At 41.4% G+C, this 23,023-nt stretch overlaps 1 protein-coding gene and 1 pseudogene across 1 annotated transcript; both read right to left on the bottom strand.

The window, feature by feature from the left end:
• Window positions 1-1,182: 1,182 nt before the first annotated feature.
• Window positions 1,183-8,328, bottom strand: BMP15 (bone morphogenetic protein 15). The gene is made up of 2 exons (XM_065916255.1): window positions 8,001-8,328; window positions 1,183-2,039 (listed from the first exon to the last, which is right to left on the bottom strand). Exons 1-2 carry the CDS (start codon window positions 8,326-8,328, stop codon window positions 1,183-1,185), a joined length of 1,185 nt encoding a protein of 394 aa, XP_065772327.1.
• A 3,120-nt stretch (window positions 8,329-11,448) lies between these two features.
• LOC136153723 (45 kDa calcium-binding protein pseudogene) lies at window positions 11,449-12,609 on the bottom strand (annotated as a pseudogene).
• Window positions 12,610-23,023: the final 10,414 nt, after the last annotated feature.

Raw genomic sequence — 23,023 nt, 5'->3', positions numbered from 1 at the left:
CCACGCTGGGTGATTGGGGTTGAGTTCCTGGCCATAGCCTAAGGGAATAAGGAAAATAAATTCCTTCCACCCACTGTCTCCCAATTCCCCAAACATTCAAGACTCTCTATAACAACAAAAATGATTTATTTGCAACACAACCCAGTCCCCATCACTTCAATACAGCACAGGAATAGAAAAGAGTCACAGTGCAAGCATTATTTAGTCCAAAGCAGGACTCCATGCCTCCCAATACAGCAAGCCTGTCTCTCCCAGAGACCCATGCTCAGAGCCCAGCTGAACACACAAACAAGCAAGCCCAGTATGAAGTCAGCTCCAGGTCTCAACACATTTCATCCGTCCCCCACAGCCCTATTAACCTTCCTAATTGCAGCCTTCTATGCCTTCCACTCCCAAACAGGCCAACTCTCAGGCTTTGAGCCACCAGCAAGCTTTCTCTGTGGGATCATTAACAAGGGTTTAATGATTACCTAAAATGAGAAAATACCCTGTGAAATCTATTGTTCCAGAGAAAATTTAAAATGACTCCCCCATACATAATTCTAATCAACAATGACAACTCATTTTTTCACTGTAGATATAAGAGGTATTGAAATGATTGTCATCTCCGCTCCATACACATTTCCCTACTGGCTTTATTAAAGGCTGTTCTCTTCACGGCAGGGTAATAAAGGGATCATCCCAGGCATTTTAGCCAGGTTTAGAGCCTGAGAGGAAAAACCCTGATGGCTTAGAAAAAGATTCCCTTCTGTTCCCTTCAAAAGATTTCTAGGGATATTACTGCTTAAAAGTTTCCTAGTCCACTAAGAAACAGTTTTTGGTTTAGAGGGAAATCCAAACACAGAAGCAAGCAGTCTCTTCAGTTAAGTAATAGTTTCTAGGATTCAGGAGCAAGGAAGAGGAGTATAAAATCTCAAGTTGCTGTCTTCACCCCAAACCTTCTAGATCCTCAGGAGATGGACTAGTGGCCAAAACATACTGATATTTGGCATCAGAACTGTTTTTATAAAGTGAGGCGCTCATAAATAGGGGAAGAAATCTTAAAGTACAACACTGAAGGCAAGGAATAGAATCTACAGATTGGGTAGAGCACTTGGGTTGGGCACTTTCAGATTTAACAATATTTATTATAAATCCTTTTCTAATTTCCTGGGCAAACCTGATCTAGCTGTACATTTGCTGTCACCTGCATGTGCAGGACTGGGCAATCATACCCTCATACTCCTTGTACAAGATACTCCCATTTGCCTCAATCAGCAGGATGCTAATGGGAACATACTTATAAGGGACACAGGAAGGCTGAGGGACACTCTGATCCACCAGCTCATTGACAAGGTTCTGGATGATGGCATGATTGGGAGAATTGAGACCATAGTGTAGTACCCGAGGACATACTCCCTTACAGTAGTTTGGGCTATAGAGATTGGGAGCGATGATCCAGTGATCCCAGCCCAGCTGCTGGAAGCTGACTTGAAAAGGGTGGAGGGAACACTGGTTACTTTCAGGCCCATCATGCTCCCTGGAGGGGCCAGGAACTTCAGATGCGATACTGCCTGCTTGACGAGCCCTCCTCAAGAGAAGAGAAGAGTCTTTTTCTGTAAACTCTTTCAGGCCTTTAGGGAGAGGTTTGGTCTCCTGAACACTCTGAGTGTCATTGAAATACAGTAACAAGAAGACAGTGTCCAATGGTGAAGTGCCATGCCACCAGAACTCAAGAACCTCACTACCTCTTGGCTGCTGACACATGAAGCGGAGTCGTAGAACCCTGCGCCCCTTGCGATTCCACAGCTTTTGTCCAACATGTTCCATGATATCCATCTCTGTCCAAGCTTTGGGCAGCAGGGAAGGCTTTGAGGAGCCTCTTCCTGAAGAAGGAAAGTGACTGGTTGGGCTTTTCTGGATCCAGGGCTCCACATGGCAGGAGAGGTGGGAATGAGTTAGGTGAAGTTGATGGCGGTAAACCACAGTGGCTCTAACTAGTTGGTAGGCTACCCGGTTTGGTCTCAGAGGAAAGTCCAGGGTCTGTATGTGCCAGGAGCCTGCATTAGTAAGAGGGAACAAGAGCAAAGCATTAGCTTCTTACCATCTAGCCTTAGTCTCCCTAACAGACCTGTTCAGTACAAACTGACAAGCAGCCCTGAAATGAATTCAAGATCATAATAGCGATCTATTGAGCACTTAACTAATGTATTAGATGCTTTACATGCATTAGCTCTTGAATCCACAGTAGCCTTATGAGATAGCTGTTATCCCCATTTTGCAAACAAGGAAACTGAAGCTCAGAGAAGCTATGCCATAGGACACACAAGCCAGTGTTTGTTAGAATAAAGATTTGAGTCCAAGTCTTTTCCCCTTAAGATAACAAATTGTGTCTCATTTTTAGATCATTCATAGGCCTAGGCTGAGAAAGACACCTCAAATACAGAACTGTCTGTATATATTGTATGCATTATTTAGGTGACTATTAAAAATGTGACCAATTAAGAGGGTCATTGAAACATATGAATTAATAATAAATCCTCATGCTATATCACTGTATAGAGGCAGCTTTAGGATGACAGTCCAGTACTGGGGGGGTATGGTCTGCTATTGCTTCAAATCTGGGTTGGAGATGCCACAAAATAATTTTTTCTAGTTGGGACAGGTATTTACTACTTTTGTTTTCTATTTGAATTTCTTCTTGAGCAGCTATTCCATTATTGGGCAGGTTCTCCCTTAATCCTCAATCTCCCCCTTTTCCATTCCTTACTGGAAATTATTCTTCATTTACCCCATTCATTGTCAATACTGTTTTCAACAAGGCCCAGTCATATAAATGACCTCAGCTAAGAAATCTATTTAAAAGCTGCATCTTGTCCTGGCAATTGTAAACAGTGCTGCGATGAACACTGGGGTGCACGTGTCTCTTTCAGATCTAGTTTTCTCGGTGTGTATGCCCAGGAGTTGGATCAGCAGACAAATGGATAAGGAAGCTATGGTACATATACACAATGGAATATTACTCAGCCATTAAAAAGAATTCATTTGAATCAGTTCTAATGAGATGGATGAAACTGGAGCCCATTATACAGAGTGAAGTAAGCCAGAAAGATAAAGACCACTACAGTATACTAAGGCATATATATGGAATTTAAAAAGATGGTAATGATAACCCTATATGCAAAACAGAAAAAGAGACACAGATGTACAGAACAGACTTTGGGAATCTGTGGGAGAAGGCGAGGGTGGGATGTTCTGAGAGAATAGCATTGAAACAAGTATACTATCAAGGGTAAAACAGATCACTAGCCCAGGTTGGATGCATGAGACAAGTGCTCAGGGCTGGTGCACTGGGAAGACCCAGAGGGATGGGATGGGGAGGGAGGTGGGAGCGGGGATCGGGATGGGGAACACATGGAAATCCATGGCTGATTCATGTCAATGTATGGCAAAAACCACTACAATATTGTAAAATAATTAGCCTCCAACAAATAAAAATAAATGAAAAAAAAAAAAAGCTGCATCTTTTGAAAGTGAAAGTCGCTCAGCAGTGCCGACTGTTTGCGACCCCATGGACTATACAGTCCCTGGAATTCTCCAGGCCACAATACTGGCCTTTCCCTTCTCCAGGGGATCTTCCCAACCCAGGGATCGAACCCAGGTCTCTGTCATTGCAGTCGGATTCTTTACCAGCTGAGCTACAAAGTGATTGTTTTAATCTAAACTCTGATGCTGACACCTAGTGGCCAAAGCGTTGAAAAGCGGGACCTGTAGTGCTCTGACCTTCTGCGCCCTCTCCTGGCAATGGTCAAGAGCAACGATTACAAAAACCAGGCATAGCAAGAAAAAGTGTCATCTTTACCTATCACTAACCATCAGTTCAGTTCAGTTCATTTCAGTCGCTCATTCGTGTCCGACTCTTTGCGACCCCATGAACCACAGCACGCCAGGTCTCCCTGTCCATCAACAACTCCCAGAGTCCACCCAAACCCATGTCCATTGAGTCGGTGATGCCATCCAACCATCTCATCCTCTGTCGTCCTCTTCTCCTCCTGCCCTCAATCTTTCCCAGCTCAGGGTCTTTTCCAGTGAGTCAGCTCTTCACATCAGGTGGCCAAAGTATTGGGATTTCAGCTTCAACATCAGTCCCTCCAATGAACACCCAGGACTGATCTCCTTTAGGATGGACTGGTTGGATCTCCTTGCAGTTCAAGGAACTCTCAAGAGTCTTCTCTAACACCATCGATCAAAAGCATCAATTCTTCGCGCTCAGCTTTCTTTATAGTCCAACTCTCATATCCATACATGACTACTGGAAAAACCATAGCCTTGACCAGATGGACCTTTGTTGACAAAGTAATGTCTCTGCTTTTTAATATGCTGTCTAGGTTGGCCATAACTTTCCTTCCAAGGAGTAAGCGTATTTTAATTTCATGGCTGCAGTCACCATCTGCAGCAATTTTGGAGCCCAAAAAATAAAGTAAGCCGCTGTTTCCCCATCTATTTGCCATGAAGTGATGGGACCAGATGCCATGATCTTAGTTTTCTGAACGTTGAGCTTTAAGCCAACTTTTTCACTCTCTTCTTTCACTTTCATCAAAAGGCTTTTTAGTTCTTCTTCACTTTCTGCCATAAGGGTGTTGTCATCTGCATATCTGAGGTTATTGATATTTCTCCCGGCAATGTTGATTCCAGTTTGTGCTTCATCCAGCCCAGCGTTTCTCATGATGTACTCTGCATATAAGTTAAATAAGCAGGGTGACAATATACAGCTTTGACGTACTCCTTTTCCTATTTGGAACCAGTCTGTTGTTCCATGGCCATGCTAATTTACATATCATCTACCTAATCTTCCTTCTCCACTGAATCCATGAGCCTGGAATTCAGTAGGCTTGGGATGTTCAACATAGAAGCTCTTGAATGTTTTGATGCATCAGGATTTTTTTAGTTATGTATCCACGTTTCAGGTGCAAAATTCATAATCATAATTCAACATCTGTGTACACTACAGAGTGATCACCACCACAAGCTTAGTTACCATCATTTGTTACCACACAATTAACTCCCTTCCCCTATTTCGCTCACTCTCCAACCCTTTTACCTGTTGGTAACCACTAATCTGATCTCTGTTTCTGAGTTTTTAATTTTTGTTTTTCACTTGTTTTGTTTTTATATTCCACATATGAGTGAAAATGAAACCATACATCAATTTTTTTTTAAGTTCAGGTTCCAACTCATGCTTAATACACTCTCAAGTTTGGGGCACTTGGATTTCATTCATACAAAGCTCAAGCCAGGCTTGTAATTGCTTTCTCAAGTTACTCCATATTCCCATCCTGTAATAATCTTTCCAAGATACCCACCCATACATCTGCCCCACCCTGCCTAAAAAGGAATCTAAACCAAATTTCTAGCAGGCAGTCTGGTGAGGAACTACCCTTTCCTTTCAGACCCTGACATCACGTATTTCCTGAAGCAGGGTGGGGTTGCTAAGGATCAGGGCCAGGAAGGGTCTGCTCAGAACTTTTCAGGGAAATGTCTGACTCACACATCCTGTGCAATTGAACCTGGAATAGCTCTCGAAGCAAGCTTGATTCAGCTGGGTCATCTCCTGATGGAATGATCAGACCCAACTCTCTTGTCATCCATTTCTGGATCCTTTCCAGAGTCCCTAGTTACCAGTATGTCCCACAGTCAGACCAAGACACTGGCCTAATTCTAGACATTCTACTTTCTAGCCTCATATCATCTGTACAGAATTGATTTATGCTGCTTATGAATGAAATCCAGATCCCTTGTAATGCCTGATTCTCATCAGTCTTATATCCCACAACTCTCTACAATCTCATTAGGCTCCAACCATCCTGATCTTCCTTCTATTCTTCAAGTACTTGTTTCCACCTTTAGGACTTTGTACATGTCATTCCCTCTGACTAGATGAGACTTCTCTCTTCTCTTCTCATGCCAAGCTTCTTACCTTATAGACCTCAGCTCAAATGTCACCTCTTCAAACATGCCTTCACTGACAATCCCATGCAAAGGGAAGATTTCTTTGCTATTCTCTATCAGAACCACCTATTTCATTCTTTGGTAGCATTTATCAAAATTTACAACTATCCATGTTTACTTACTTGTCTCACCAAGAGAACCATGCCTATCTTCCTCACATTCCAACACCTAGAGCAATGCCTAGCACTTAGCAGTTGCCAAATAAATACTTTTTGAGTGAATCTCCAACCATACCAAGTTATCTTCTTTTTCCTCAATCAGAATGCACTTCCCTCCCTGTATCCATAGTCTCTTTACTCCTTCTGCAAAGTTTGGCTCAAATGCCACATCTCCAATGAGGTCTTTCAACTATTGCAGCATTTCCCTCTCCTTCCCCTAGGCAGCAACCCATTTCTTCTTGGAGTCCCAGGAATCCTACTGCTTATTCTTTTCAGAGAATTTGCTGTGCTGTAACACCATTATGTTATTACTTATATATCCATTCTAGTATAGTGGGGGCTCCTAGAGCAGTTATTTGCCTTTTCATACCCAACCCAAACACAGCACTTGGTGCTCAATTAAAGTCTATTAAGCAGTCAGCACAGCAGGGTAATTAAAAGCACAGCTCTGAAGCCTGAAAGCCTGGGTTACAAACCCAGCTCTATTAATTACTAGCTGTGTTACACTGAGCCTCATTTTCTTCACCTATATAATGGGTATATTCATAGTATTCCATAGTGGAGCAGTAGTAAAGAATCCTCTTGCCAGTGCAGGAAACACAGAAGATGTGGGTTTGATCCCTGGGTTGGGAAGATCCCCTGGAGGAGGAAATGGCAACCTGCTCCAATACTCTTGCCTGTAAAGTTCCATGGACAGAGGAGCCTGGCAGGTACAGTCCATGGGGTCTCAAAGAGTCAGACACAACTGAGCTCACACACACACCTACTTCATATGATATTGGGGAGGATTAAGGAAGATAATGTTTGTAAAAGTACTTTGCCTAATGCCTGGCACATGGTAAGCACACACTAAAGTTTAGCTTAGGGGAATGGTGGTGGTTTTACTTGGAGGAGGGAGGTAAATCATGTCTGTTGTCATCTCTGAGACTAGCAAAGGCTTAAGATTGATTTCACCAGGTTCCCAAGATTTCCTTGAAATTGATGGCTTTCTTCATTCCCTAGAGAACCCTGCACTGCAGAAGCCCACTACTGCCCTAGATCAGTGTCTAATGAAGATGTTTAAAGCAGAAGCAACCATGAGGGAAACAAGGAAAATTCCAAAATACATTTGGTACCACAGACCCAAACTAGCAACATAGTCTAAACAGAAAAACTGCTTTGTATGCAAGGATATCGGGGTATGACATTCAAAACACTTAAGTAGTTATGCACAGACTATAAAATAAGACAGACTTGAAGCTCAACTCCTGCTTCTGCCACCCCATCCTTGTGACCTCTGCAAGTTAAATAACTTCTCTCTCTGTTTCACTTTTCTTTAAAAATCAGGCTAAGTCTTTCAGGACAGTTAAGGAGAGTCCCTATCATTAAGGATTTAATACAATAACAGACTCTCGGGTGTGAGCCTGTTTCTGTCCTTTCTGAGGCCTTGTAAATTTCCCCAACTCAACATCCTGTACCTTTTGTCTTCTAAGAATAAAACAACCCAAACAGTCTTCCACAGAATATAATGAGTATTTCTCAATTATAATTTTCAGTGACATAATAAGCATTAAGACTTTCTTTGAAAGCAAAGAGCTGACACATCACTCAGTTGCCCTGGGGCTTGGGAGAAAGTCCTCAGGTAGGCCCCAAGGCAATCTGTTCTTAAATTGGATCCCTAAAGGGAAGCAAATTTGGAGCCAGGTTCTCCCAAGGGTGCCGTCTTTTGAAAATCAAGAAACCAAGCCCAAGAAAACCACCTACCCTGTAGGCAATGTGAAGCCTGACAGAAAACTGACAGATCCACTTTTTTCTACACTCTTCTTCCCCATTTCCCCCCCCACCCCCCACCAACAATATAGTATGATAACTCACCTCTGCGAGGCCTTGCTACACTAGCCAGCGGCCTCACCAGCCTCACCATGGTGGCCCCAATGGTGCGGTTTTCCCTAGGATGTCCACTCGCATCAGCTGAACGCTGGTACAACTCCATCATATACCGTAAGGGATGCCCTAAGACCCGCGGCTTCCTCTGCTGCTTGCCAGGGGCTTCTTCTAGCAGCTCCTGAATCAGGGGCAAGGTAGGGGCCTCAGGCAGGTGGGCAATAGAGGGCTGCCCTACCTGTGTCATTTGGACCCTATGTTCCATAAAAAGCACCAGTCCCCAAAGAAGAAGGATTCTAAGGATGCTCAGGAGGACCATCTTGAAAAGCTTGGTGTTCAGCAACATGTTTCAGTAAAAGCCCAAAGGATGCCACTTTAAACCTTTCCTTTTATGTGGGTAACGGCATCCAGGCTCCACGTCCACAAAGGACAGGGCAAGGAAAAATGAAAGGCTGGCAGGCAGGTCCTATGTTTCTTCCTCTGGTAGGATCTTCTGAACCAAAAAGGTCTTCTAAATTGTCCTTTTTGCATCAAACAAACAGAAACAGCAGGTGGGACAAGGCAGCGTGCCCATCCTGCTCTCCAGGGCTGGGAACAAGATCGTATTTAAAAGGAGAGGCCTATTCCAGGACCTGCTCCCTTACCTTATCCATTAGGATGAAAAGAAGCAGCCTTGGCCTGCTCTGCTTCACAGCTTTAAAGGTAGTCTCTTAATCAGCCCTTAAAGGGCCAGAGGCCTCCTGTTCCCACCCCACTTCCATTCAATACTTTGCCTAATGTAGCATTTCTCAAAATGTGGTCTGCTAAGGACTTGCAGTGGAACTATCTGAGGGGATTGTTAAGAATTTGGGCTTCTGGGTCCAGATGAAAACATGGACTCCCTGAGTGTAAGTGCCAGAAATCTGAATCTTAAGTCCTCCAAGAAGTTCATGTGAATACTAAAACGTGGGAACCTCTCTGTGAGTATTGACTGCTGGAACTTGAAGAAGATGCCCCAACAGTGGTTCTTAATCTTGACTCTATACTGGGATCACGTGGGGAGTTTTAATTATTATGGATGCCTGGGTACCATCCCCAGAGATTCTGATGGAGTCAGTCTGGGGTATTATCAGGGCATCAGGATTTCTTAAAGTTCTGCAGGTGATTTTAATGTGCAGCCAAGTTTGAGAACTCTGACTTAGAAGTTTCTGGTTTTTCCATGGAAGGTGTTGAGATTCTGTGTGGGTTTCACCAGAGAAGCATAGGGCAGCGGGAGCTGAATCTATGGAAGCTGGCTAGGAGCTCACCTAGCTTGGTTGGTTACTGGAGGCATCAGGGCTGAACCAGTTAGTTAAGGCTACCCCAGACCAGGATTCTGCAGAAAAATGGTAGGTGTAGTTCTGGCCCTGTCCAAGAAGCAGCAGTTTCCTGGAGCTCTAAGGAGAAGGTGGGACAGGAGGTCAAGATATGGCTCTGTGGAACAGGTACGGACTTTGTAAGCAACGAACCTGTGTTTGGATTGTTATTGATTCTGTTTCTTATTAGCAATCATTTAACCTCTCCAAAGCAAATCTCTTCATTTCCTTGAGCCTCAGTCTCCTCACCTGTAAAATGGAGATAACATGTTTTATCACACAGCTTGTTGTGAAGATACAAGGAAATAATCTGTGTTCATCCCAACAAAACCTAATTAGACATACATGGTTACATGCTGGAAATTATTTGTTCCCTTCTTCTGTTTTTTTCTAACTAGGCCTTGGTCCCTGGCATGTATTTTAAAACAAAAGATATGGGTCCCCTAGGTCTCAACTCACATCCCAAGTCAACAACTTATTAGCTGGTGACCTATAACAAGATTACTCCCAGGAATCTGTAATGAGTAATGAGTTTCTTTTTTTGTACTGCCAGCTCCTACAGAGAGTTGTTGTGAGTGTTGTATTGTGTACATTTTTATTGTATACAATGATATACAAGTAAGAGATATAAACAGATGATTCACAATAGGCAAAACCCGAATGGCCAAAACATGAAAAGATGTAAAAGAAATCAGAAAAATGTGATTGGTAACATATCAGAAGTCTGATGCTATTAAATTCAGGTGAGGATGTAGAATGCAGGTAACTTTCTTACACTGCTGATAGGAATGTGATTTGGTACAATTGTTTTAGAGAGCAATCTGGCATTATCTCTAGTGAGTTTGAAGGTGTGCAATTCAGGCATTGCTACTATTGCTGGAACAGTAGCTTTTAGACACTTTTGTCTGATTCACAGGAATAAATACACTTTACATCCAACCCACTATAAACACAAGCAAACATGTGCACGCACACACACACACACACACACCTGAAGTAAACATTTCCTTAAACAATTATTATCTTTACATGTTGGGAGGGATACTATATCATGATGAGTAAGAACATGGCTCTAGAGTCAAAATCCTAAAGTCAGACTCCAGCTCTACCATTCATTAGCTTAACCTTGGGCAAGTTACTCAACTTCTCTGTGCCTCAGTTTCATCATGTGTGAAATAGAAACTGTAGCCTCTCTCTGCTTCAATTTTCTAATATTTATGTAAAATGAGATTAATCAAAAGACAACTCACAGGATTGTTGTGTTAAATGAGTTAATACATGTAATGGACTTAAAAGAGTGACTGGCACAAAGTGAATACTAGACACAGGTTAATTATTATTACATTTAATGACAGTTGCGCTCTCCAGAAAGCTGGGCTCACCTTGAGCTGGGCTCACCTTGAGATGTGGTCACCAGAAAGCTGGGCTTACCTTGAAATGACCTGTTATGAGCTGTGGAGAGGTAGCCCAGAAGTTTCTCTGTCTTCCATGTCCACACCACTTCTCCCTTCTTTCTTACCCCTTCTCTGCCTCCTAACATTCTCTTTGGCTCCTGACCTCTGTCTGTTACCAATTAAACTTCCTATTTTCTATCCAACATAACTCAATAAAAGTACAAGTTGTCAAAACAACTAGTAAAGTATTCCTAGCCAGTTTTCTTTGATGTTTCTCTGGTATTTGAGTGGAATTATATTCATCAAGAACATTTTTCTGCCATAATAGTGAGATTTTTTTTTTTTTTTGAGAGAAAAAGGCAACTATATTTTGAAGTAAATTAATGTGATTCCTGTCACCAGTATTCATGCTCCTCAGAGACTGAAGGCCATGGGCTGGCAGCTCTCACAGCTCTACCCAGCACCCCGCCCCATCCTGGCCACTGGCTGCCGGTTTCCAGCAAAGCTTCACCTTTCAGTTTTCGAGGGAACAGCAGGAGCTTCGTCGTTTCCCACGGTGGGGGAGCCCGCCGTCCTGATGTGGTCAGTGCCTCCGGCAGCAGGGCTCTAGTTCTCAGAAGCGAGATGCAGCCATTACACTGGAATCCGAGTGCGGGCAGCCCGCGAGGTGCTGCGGGGGGTGGGGAGGGGGGCGGGGGATGCGGCGGTGGCTCAGAATCCCTCGAGCACGCTGCGAGCACAGTCCACCAGCTTGCTGCCCGTGAGAACTCAATGTACTTCAGCACCTCCTCGGGCTCCAGGTAGTGATTCTGGTTCTTGTCAACGACAGTGATCATCTGCTTGGCCTCATTGAGGGTGCTGAACTCATTCATGGGGTCCATGTAGTCCTCCAACTCCGCCATGGTCATGATCCCATCGTGGTTGGCGTCGATCAGCTCCCCAAACTCTCTCTTCCTTTCCTGCACCCAGCCGTCGTCAACATCATGGCCCTGCTGGTTCTCCACGGTGCCCACGGGCAGAGAGATGAACTCAGACAGCGAGAGCTTCTTGTCACTGTCCTGGTCCAGGTCCCGGATGATCTCCTTGACCATGAACTGCAGCATGCCACGGCTGTGCTCGGGGTGCAGGAACGATAGGAACTCGCTCTCTGTCAGCAGCAGGTCCGGGGACGGGTTGTCCGCCTGATACCAGCAGTCTTTGAGGTTCTCCAGGACTTCCTGTGTCTCCTCATCGATGTTCAGGTCCCACTTATTCTTTATCTTTTCAGCAACTTCTCTCTCATTGTGGCCTTTGGTCGCCAAAAACCCCACCTTGTACTCATCCCAAGATACGTGGCCATCACCATCGGGGTCCACGGCTCGGAAGTGCGCCCTGCTCTCGGCAACAGCCTCCTGGAAGTGCTCAGCCGTCTTCTGCATGATCCAGTTCTGCATCTCCTTGGCGCTGATCCTCCTGTCAGTGTTAAAATCCACCTTGGAGAAGATGACCATCAGCTTCCTCCGGCTCTTCCGAGGCTCTGCGTCCTCCTCAAAGTCATCCTTGTCCTTGCCCAAGAAGACCTCCTGGTGGAAATCTTTGTTGAGGTGCCCGTCCATCTCCAGCTTCACCCCATTCAGGTAGTCCGGGGGCAGGATCTCATTTTCCTCCCTATTACCTGCTCTCTCTCGAGCAGACGAGTGGTTGGCAGGCCGGGCAGACGGATCCATCAGAAGGACAATGCCCAGGAGCCAGAGGCAGCAAGGAGCCAGGCCACAGAGGGGAGCCTGCCTGGAGGCCATGGCCGCCGGGGTCTGTGCTGTGGGACAGACTGCAAGTGTGGCCAGGAGTGGCCTCCCTCCCCTCACCCAGGATCCGCGAGCGTGGCTTGAGTGCCTGCTACGGCTCCAAAGGGCCTCCGCTTAGGCCTCAGCCATCTTTCTTCCAGGCAATAGTGAGATTTTGATTCAGGATCAAAAGAAGTAAAGAGACAATATATTACCCTGGAAAGAACATGATTTGGGTTAGAGTTCCTGGTTCTGCTATTTTTTTCTGTTGCTCAACCTCTCTCAATCTCAGCTTTCTTTTTTTTTAAAAAAAGATTTATTGGTGTATTTATTGGCTGTGGAGGGTCTTCACTGCTGTACTGGAGCTTTCTCTAATTGTGGCAAGTGGGAGCTATTCTTCATTGTAGTGCCCTGGCTTCTCATCACAGTGGCTTCTTTTGTTGTGGAGCACAGGCTCTAGGCACACAGTCCTCAGTAGTTGCAGTGCATGGCCTCAATAGTTGTGGCTATTGGGCTCAGTTGCTCCATGGCATATGAAATCTTCTGGGACCAGGGATTGAACTGGTGTCCCTTGCAATGTAAGGAAGATTCTTAGCCACTGGGCCACCAGGGAAGTCCTACCTCAGCTTTCTTAACTGTAAATTGGAGATATTCTTTAGGACTGTGGTGAGATTTAAATGAGATAATGTGTACAAAGTATTAGCATATCAGTCAGACAGTTCAGTTGCTCACTCGTGTCCGACTCCTTGAGACCCCACAAACCACAACATGCCAGGCCTCCCTGTCCATCACCAACTCCCAGAGTCCACCTAAACCCATGTCCATTGTGTCGGTGATGCCATCCAACCATCTCATCCTCTGTTGTCTCCTTCTCCTGCCCCCAATCTTTTCCAGCATCAGGGTCTTTTCAAATGAGTCAGCACTCCGCATCAGGTGGCCAAAGTATTGGAGTTTTAGCTTCAACATCAGTCCCTCCAATGAACACCCAGGACTGATCTCCTTTAGGATGGACTGGTTAGATCTCCTTGCAGTCCAAGGGACTCTCAAGAGCCTTCTCCAACACCACAGTTCAAAAGCATCAATTCTTCGGTGCTCAGCTTTCCTTATAGTCCAACTCTCACATCCATACATGACTACTGGAAAAACCATAGCCTTGATTAGATGGACCTTTGTTGGCAAAGTAATGTCTCTGCTTTTTAATATGCTGTCTAGGTTGGTCATAACTTTCCTTCCAAGGAGCAAGCGTCTTTTAATTTCACGGCTGCAATCACCATCCACAGTGATTTTGGAGCCCAGAAGAATAAAGTCAGCCAGTGTTTCCACTGTTTCCCCATCTATTTCCCATGAGGTGATGGGACCAGTTGCCATGATCTTAGTTTTCTGAATGCTGAGCTTTAAGCCAACTTTTTAACTTTCCTCTTTCACTTTCATCAAGAGGCTCTTTAGTTCTTCACTTTCTGCCGTAAGGGTGGTGTTATCTGCATATCTGAGGTTATTGATATTTCTCCTGGCATATAGATACTCTTTAATAAATGTTAAAGTTTATCATTAATAGCCTATGATTTTAAACTCTATGTAAAGTGTACCTGACTGAGGGAAATATCCACTCAGCATCCTCCTAAAGCTCAGCTTAATTTTTATTCCATCCCTCTACTCACCAGGGCTTCAGGAGACTTGCCTGATTGAAAAGGTCAGCTTTCTTATTTTCAGAACATCCTATTTCTCGTTTCAGAAAAAGATCCCAAAACTAACTCCATTCCTATGACCAGAATTGAAAGAAGTTGACATGATTATTTCCTGAAAATGTTGCCTGGTGGGCCTGATACATGCTATTCCCCTAACCCCCCAGAAGAGGGCAGGAATTGTCTTTCTAGCTTTTGGTTGCAGTGTTGCGTTGGAGCAGAGGGAACGGTTATAGGCAATGGGAAAAGGATCTACTAAAGGATACTTAGAAGGTCTTTCTGCTTTAGAAAAAGTAGTATGTGAAAACATTACTTATGTAAATTGAACAGTTTAGGAGGTGATTATTGACATAACAAAAAGGGTGCTTTGAAACAACAAAATGGGTCACCTCAAGTTGCTCTGAGCAACAGGAAACCTTAATGTACAGTATGGGTTAACTTTTCTGGACACAGCTCGACACACTGGTAAGAGGCATAAAATTTACAAAAAATAGCTTTTCATCCTATTTGGGGAAGCATGAGTATTGTTTAAGGCTCACATGTATAATGGAGTCCTTCTTTTATTATGATTATAATTTATATTTTCTTACAATTCTGTTCATTCAACAAATATCCAATAAGTACCTCCTGTGTGGTTGTGTAAGGTTTAAGGGTGCAGGCCAATTGCCAGACTACCTAAGTTCAAATTACAGCTCTACCACTTAACTAGCTTGTAATTTTTGCAATTGACTTAAACTTTCTGTGCCTCAGTTTCCTCATCTAATAACAAGGATAATAAAAGAAATATTTCAGAGGACTATTGTGAAGATTACATGAATTATGCATGTTACAGGCATATGTTCTAGACACTACTAGATCCCAGTAGTACAGAAATTAATAAGACAAGTCCTCTGTCTTTCACACTCCCAGTACTATGCTAGGCACTGAGATAGGTTGGGGTACACCAAGAAAAAACAGGTAGTTTCTATCTCAAGAAGATATAAACCTTAATAGAGACATAAAGAATAGGATATATTTCCCATAACCTTGATATTTCCTCTAAGTACTCTTCTGAGTTCTTAAAAAATGGACCTATTTTCTAGATGTTGTGTTAAAAAAATAATTTTCCTTAAAACAGAGAGTATCGTATATTTTATAGAAATCTTTATTAATTTGGCATTAGACTATATCCTTTTGCATATTACATCTTATTTTTATCTTCATATCAACTCTGTGAGTTAAGCATTATATTCCCATTTATAAGTAAGGAAGTTGATCATACAAGAAAACTCGTCCAAGGTTGTACAGTTCTCAAATGGTGGAATCCACTGGGATTTGGATCCAACAAAGAGGAGACTTGAGTTCCTCTCTTTGTATCTTATAGGTTGCTATATAAGCTGTCAACTGGTATTTAGCACCTTAAGAAGACTCAGTTTTCCTGTAAGATAATCCCACATGGATTCCTGAGTATGGAATTTTGACTCTCATTGTTGCTTATGAACCATATGACTCCCAGACAACCAGAAGATTGTTTACTTTTAGCTAAGCATGAGACATTCTGAAGGTCTGTTTGGTATCAGAGATACCTGCTATCTTTGGAGGTTTTGGTCATTTTTGGATAATCAAGTCATCAGTAATCAATTGACCACACTCTCATTCTATCAGTTTAGTTCAATTGCTCAGTCATGTCCAACTCTTTGCAACCACATGGACTGCAGCAGGCCAGGCTTCCCTGTCCATCACAAACTCCTGGAGCTTGCTCAAACTCATGTTCATTGAGTTGGTGATGCCATACAAACATCTCATCCTCTGTTATCCCCTTTTCCTCCTGCCTTCAATCTTTCCCAGTATCAGGGTCTTTTCCAATGAGTTGGCTGTTCGCATGAGGTGGCCAAATGATTGGAACTACAGCTTCAGCATCGGCCCTTTCAAAGAATATTCAGGACTGATTTCCTTTAGGATTGACTGATTTGATCTCCTTACACACCAAGGGACTCTCAAGAGACTAACACCACAATTCAAAAGCATCAATTCTTTGGCACTCAGCCCACATCCATACATGACTACTGGAAAACCATAGCATTGACTAGATGGACCTTTGTTGACAAAGTACTGTCTCTGCCTTTTAATATGCTGTCAAGTTTGGTCATAGCTTTTCTTTGAAGGAACAAGCGTCTTTTAATTTCATGACTACAGTCACCATCTGCAGTGATTTTGGAGGTCAAGAAAATAAAGTCTGTCACTGTTTCCATTCTTTTCCCATCTATTTGCCATGAAGTAATGGGACCAGATGCCATGACCTTCATTTCTTGAATGTTGAGTTTTAAGCCAGATTTTTCATCTCCTCTTTCACTTTCATCAAAAGGCTCTTTAGTTCCTCTTTGCTTTCTGCCGTAAGGGTAGTGTCATGTGCATATCTGAGGTTATTGATATGTCTCCCAGCAGTCTTGATTCCACCTTGTGCTTCATCCAGCCTGGAATTTCACATGGTGTACTCTGCATATAAGTTAAATAAGTACGGTGACAACATACAGCCTTGACGAACTCCTTTCCCAAATATTTTTATTTTTTAAATTATTTTTTATTGAAGGATAATTGCTTTACAGAATTTTGTTGTTTTCTGTCAAACCTCAACATGAATCAGCCATAGGTATACATATATCCCCTCCCTTTTGAACCTCCCTCCCATCTCCTGCCCAATCCTACCCCTCTAAGTTGATACAGAGCACCTGTTTGAGTTTCCTGAGCTATACAGCAAATCCCCATTGTCTATCTATTTTACATATGGTAATGTAAGTTTCCATGTTACTCTTTCCATACATCTCACCCTCTCCTCCCCTCTCTCTGTGTCCATAAGTGTATTCTCTATGTCTGTTTTTCCATTGCTGCCCAGTAAATAAATTCTTCAGAACCATTTTTCTAGATTCCATATATGTGCATTAGAATATGATATTTATCTTTCTCTTTCTGACTGACTTCATTCTGTATAATAGGTTCTAAGTTCATCCACCTCATCAGAACAGACTCAAATATGTTCCTTTTTATGGCTGAGTAATATTCCATTGTGTATATGCACCACTACTTCTTTATCCATTCATCTATTGATGGGCATCTAGGTTTCTTCCATGTTCTACCTATTGTAAATAGTGCTGCAATGAACAATGGGATACATGTGTCTTTTTCAACCCTGGTTTCCTCAGGGTATATGCCTAGGAGTGGGATTGCTGGGTCATATGGTGGTGTTTTATTCCTAGTTTTTAAGGAATCTCCATACCATCTTCCATAGTGGTTATATCAATTTACATTCCCACCAAAAGTGCAAGGGTGTTCCCTTTTCTCCACGCCCTCTCCAGCATTTATTGTTTGTAGACTTTTTGATGAGGGCCATTCTGACTGGTGTGAGGTGATATCTCATTGTGGTTTTGATTTGCATATCTGTAATAATAAGCAATGTTGAGCATCTTTTAATGTGTTTGTTAGCCATCTGTATGTCTTCTGTGGAGAAATGTCTAGGTATTTTTTCCACTTTTTGATTGGGTTGTTTGTTTTCCTGGTATTGAGTTGTATGAGCTGCTTGTATATTTTGGAAATTAATCCTTTGTCAGTTGTTTCATTTGTTATTATTTTCGCCAATTCTGAGGGTTGTCTTTTCACTGTGCTTATAGTTTCCTTTGCTATGCAAAAGCTTTTAAGTTTAATCAGGTCCCACTTGTTTACTTTTGTTTTTAATTCTGTTACTCTAGGAGGTGGGTCATAGAGGATCTTTCTTTGATTTATGTCACTGAGTGTTTTGCCTGTGTTTTACTCTAAGAGTTTTATAGTTCTGGTTTACATTTAGGTCTTTAATCCATTTTGAGTTTATCTTTGTATATGGTATTAGGATGTATTCTAATTTCATTCTTTTACATGTAGCCAGTACCATACTGTCTTGATGGTGACAGCTTTGTAGTATAATCTGAAGTCAGGAAGGTTGATTCCTCCTGCCCCATTCTTCTTTCTCAAGACTACTTTGGCTATTTGGGGTCTTTTGTGTTTCCTTATGAATTGTGAAAATTTTTGTTCTAGTTCTGTGAAAAAATGCCATTGGTAATTTGATAGGGATTGCATTGAATCTGTAGATTGTGTTTGGTAGTATAGTCATTTTCACAATTTTGATTCTTCCTTCCCAAGAACATGGAATATCTCTCCATCTCTTTATGTCATCTTTTATTTCTTTCATCAATGTCTTACAATTTTCTGTGTACAGTTCTTTTGTCTCCTTAGGTAAGTTTATTCCTAGATATTTAATTCTTTTTGTTGCAATGGTGAATGGGATTTATCCCTTAATTTCTCTTTCTGATTTTTCATTGCTAGTATTAGAAATGCAAGTGATTTCTGTATATTGATTCTGTAGCCTGCAACTTTGCTAAATTCACTGATTAGTTATAGTAATTTTCTGATAGTATCTTTAGGGTTTTCTATGTACAGTATCATGTCATCTGCAAACAGTGAGAACTTTACTTCTTCTTTTCTGATCTGGATTCCTTTTACTTCTTTTTCTTCTCTGATTGCTGAAGCTAGGACTTCCAGAACTATGTTGAATAATAGTGGTGAAAGTGGACACCCTTGTCTTATTCCTGATCTTAGGGGGAATGTTTTCAGTTTCTTACCATTGAGAATAATGTTTGCTGTAGGCTTACCATATATGGCCTTTACTGTGTTGAGGTAGGTTCCTTCTATGCCCATTTTTTGAAGAATTTTAATCATAAATGGGTACTGAACTTTGTCAAAGGCTTTTTCTGCATCTATTGAGATTATCATATGGTTTTTATCTTTCAATTTGTTACTATGGTATATCATAGTGATTGATTTGTGTATATTGAAGAATCCTTGTATTCCTGGTATAAACCAACTTGAGCATGGTGTATGGACTTTTTGATGTGTTGCTGAATTCTGTTTGCTAAAATTTTGTTCAGAATTTTTGCATCTATGTTCATCAGTGGTATTGGCCTGAAGTTTTCTTTTTTGTGTGTTGTCTTTGTCTGGTTTTGGTATCAGGGTAATGGTTGCCTTGTAGAATGAGTTTGGAAGTGTTCCTTCCTCTGCAATTTTTTGAAAGAGTTTTAAGCTTCCCTTGTAGCTCAGTCAGTGAAGAATCTGCCTGCAGTGTGGGAGACCCAGGTTCAATCTCTGTATTGGGAAGATCCCCTGGAGAAGGAAATGGCAACCCACTCCAGTGTCCTTGCCTGGAAATTCTCATGGACAGAGGAGCCTGGTGGGCTGCAGTCCATGGGGTCCCAAAAAGTTGGGCATGACTGAGCAACTAACACTTACTTACTTACTTAGAAGGATAGGCATTCTCTAAATGTTTGATAGAATTTTCCTGTGAGGCCATCTGTTCCTGGGCTTTTGTTTTTGGGTAGATTTTTTTTTTTTTATCACAACTTCAATTTCAGTGCTTATAATTGGGTTGTTCATAATTTCTATTTCTTCCTGGTTCAGTCTTGGAAGGTTGAGCTTTTCTAAGAATCTGTCCATTTCTGCCAGGTTATTCATTTTATTGCCATATAGTTGTTCATAATAGTCTATTGTAATCCTTTGTATTTCTGCATTGTATGTTGTAACCTCTCCTTTTTCATTTCTAATTTTGTTGATTTGATTCTTCTCTCTTTTTCTTGATGAGTCTGGCTAAAGGTTTGTCAATTTTATTTATCTTCTCAAAGAACCAGCTTTTAGCTTTGTTAATCTTAGCTATTGTTTCTTTCATTTCTTTTTTCATTTATTTCTGCTCAGATCTTTATGATTTCTTTCCTTCAACTAATTTTGTGGGGTTTTTGTTCTTCTTTTACAAATTGTTTTAGTTGTAAAGTTAGGCTGTCTATTCAATATTTTTCTTGTTTCTTGAGGTAGGATTGTATTGCTATAAACTCCCCTCTTAGAACTGCTTTTGCTGCTTCCCATAGATTTTGAGTTGTCATGTTTTCATTGTCATTTGTTTCTAGGAAATTTTTTATTTCCCTTTTGGTTTCTTCAGTTACCTGTTGGTTATTTAGAAACGTGTTGTTTAATCTCCATGTGTTTTTATTTCTTACAGTTATTTTATTGTAATTGATATCTAGTCTCATAGTGTTGTGGTCAGAGAAGATTCTTGGTATGACTTCAATTTTCTTAAATTTACTGAAGTTTCATTTGTGACCCAAGATGTGGTATGTCCTGGAGAATGTTCCATGTGCACTTGAGAAGAAGGTGTATTCTTCTGCATTTGGATGGAATGTCCTGAAGATATCAATGAGATCCATCTCATCTAATGTATCATTTAAGACTTGTGTTTCCTTATTAATTTTCTATTTTGATGATATGTCCATTGGTGTGAGTGGGGTGGTAAAGTCTCCTCCTATTATTGTGCTACTGTCAATTTCTCCTTTTATGTCTGTTAGTGTTTGTCTTATGTATTGAGGTGCTCCTGTGTTGGGTACATAGATATCTATAACTGTTGTGTCTTCCCTTTGGATTGACCCCTTCATCATTATGTAGTGTCCTTCCGTATCTCTTGTAACCTTCTTTATTTTAAGGTCTATTTTGTCTGATATGAGGACTGCTACTCTAGCTTCCTTTTGCTCCCATTTGCATGGAGTATATTTTTCCTTTCTCTTACTTTCAGCCTATATGTGTCTTGAGGTCTAAAGTGGATTTCTTGTAGGCAGCATATATATGGGTCTTCTTTTTGTATCCATGCAGCCAGTCTGTGTCTTTTGGTTGGAGCATTTAATCCATTACATTTAAAGTAATTATTGATATATATGTTCCTATTGCCATTTTCTTAATTGTTTGTGGTTGATTTTGTAGATCTTTTTTTCTTCTGTTGTATTTCTTGACTATATAAGTCCCTTTAACATTTGTTGTAGAGCTGGTTTGGTGGTACTGAATTCTCTTAACTTTTGCTTGTCTGAAAACCTTTTACTTTCTCCATAAATTTTGAATGAGATCCTTGCAAGGTACAGTAATCTTGGTTGTAGATTTTTCCCTTTCAGTGCTTTAAATATATCCTGCCATTCCCTTCTGGCCTGCAGAGTTTCTGCTGAAAGATCAGCTGTTAAAAGTATGGGGTTTCCCTTGTATGTTACCTGTTGCTTCTCCCTTGCTGCTTTTAATATTCTTTCTTTGTGCTTAGTCTTTGTTAGTTTGATTAGTATGTGTCTTGCCATATTCTCCTTGGGTTTATCCTGTAGGGGGCTCTTTGCGCCTTTTGGATTTGATTGACTATTTCCTTTTCCATGTTGGGGAAATTTTCAACTATAATCTCTTCAAAATTTTCTCATACCCTTTCTTTTTCTCTTGTTCTTCTGGGACCCCTATTATTCGAATGTTAGTGTTAGTGGATTGGACATTGGTCCAGAGGTCTCTGAGACTATACTCAGTTTTTTTCATTCTTTTTACTTTATTCTCCTCTTCAGAAGTTATTTCCACCATTTTATCTTCCAGCTCACTGATTCGTTCTTCTGCTTCAGATATTCTGCTATTGATTCCTTCTAGAGTTTTTTCTTTTTAATTTCAGTAACTGTGTTGTTTGTCTCTGCATGTTTATTTTTTAATTCTTCTAGGTCTTTGTTAATTGATTCTTGCATTTTCTCCATTTTGCTTTCAAGGTTTTTGATCATCTTTACTATCATTATTCTGAATTCTTTTTCACATAGTTTGCCTATTTCCTCTTCATTTATTCGGACTTCTGTGTTTCTAGTTTGTTCCTTCATTTGTGTAGTATTTCTCTGCCTTTTCATTATTTTTTTTAACTTATTGTGTTTGAGGTCTCCTTTTCCCAGGCTTTAAGGTTGAATTCTTTCTTCTTTTTGGTTTCTCCCTCTAAGGTTGGTCCAGTGATTTGTGTAAGCTTCTTATAGAGTGAGATGTGCTGAGTTTTTGTTTGTTTGTTTTTCCTCAGATAGGCAAGGGTGAGTGAGGTGGTTATCCTGTCTGCTGATGATTTGGTTTGTATTTTTGTTTTGTTTGTTGTTTAGATGAGGTATCCTGCACAGGGTGCTATTGGTGGTTGGGTGATGCCTGGTCTTGTATTCCAGTGACTTCCTTTGTGTGAGTTCTCACTATTTGATACCCCCTAGCATTAGTTCTCTGGTAGTCTAGGGTCTTGGAGTCAGTGCTCCCACACCAAAGGCTCAGGGCTTGATCTCACGTTTTGCAGGAGTCTATATATTCTTTTTTGCTGGAGAGGTACTCCTGTCCACTCTCAGCTGGTGTTATGCATGTACTCCTGTGTCTGAAGGTGTATTCCTGATGTATCCATGGAGAGAGAGATATTCCATGTCCACCTGCTCCTCTGCCATCTTGTTCCTCTCCTTTCCCAATTTTTAACCAGTTCATTGTTCCATGTCTGGTTCTAACTGTTACTTCTTGACCTGCATACATATTTCTCAGGAGACAGGTAAGGAGGTCTGGTATTCCTATCTCTTTAAGAATTGTCCACAGTTTGTTGTAATCCACAAAGTCAAAGGCTTTAGCATAGTCAATGAAGCAGAAATAGATGTTTTTCTGGAATTCTCTTGCATTTTCTATGATCCAGTGGATGTTGGCAATTTGATATATGGTTCCTCTGCCTTTTATAAATCCAGTTTGAACATCTGGAAGTTCTTGGTTCAAGTACTGTTGAAGCCTAGCTTGGAGAATTTTGAGCATTACTTTGCTAGCATGAGAAGTTAGTTCAATTGTGTGATAGTTTGGACATTCTTTAGGATTGCCTTTCTTTGGGATTAGAATGAAAGCTGAATTTTTCCAGTCTTGTGGCCACTGCTGAGTTTTCCAAATTTGCTGGCATATTGAGTGTAGCACTTTAACAGCATCATCTTTTAGGATTTGAAATAGCTCCACTGG

This window comes from Muntiacus reevesi, chromosome X (assembly GCF_963930625.1).
Source record: "Muntiacus reevesi chromosome X, mMunRee1.1, whole genome shotgun sequence".
NCBI classification, from domain to species: domain Eukaryota; kingdom Metazoa; phylum Chordata; class Mammalia; order Artiodactyla; family Cervidae; genus Muntiacus; species Muntiacus reevesi.
The sequence above is the reverse complement of the archived record's forward strand: the minus strand, read 5'-3'. Positions and strand labels throughout refer to the sequence as shown.

What these genes read in the sequence shown, in the direction of transcription:
- BMP15 (XM_065916255.1), bottom strand. Translation starts at nt 8,328, where the DNA reads ATGGTCCTCCTGAGCATCCTTAGAATCCTTCTTCTTTGGGGACTGGTG. An exon ending in TGTAGCAAGGCCTCGCAGAG is followed by an intron (nt 2,040 to 8,000) that starts GTGAGTTATCAT and finishes TTACTAATGCAG; the next exon opens with GCTCCTGGCACATACAGACC.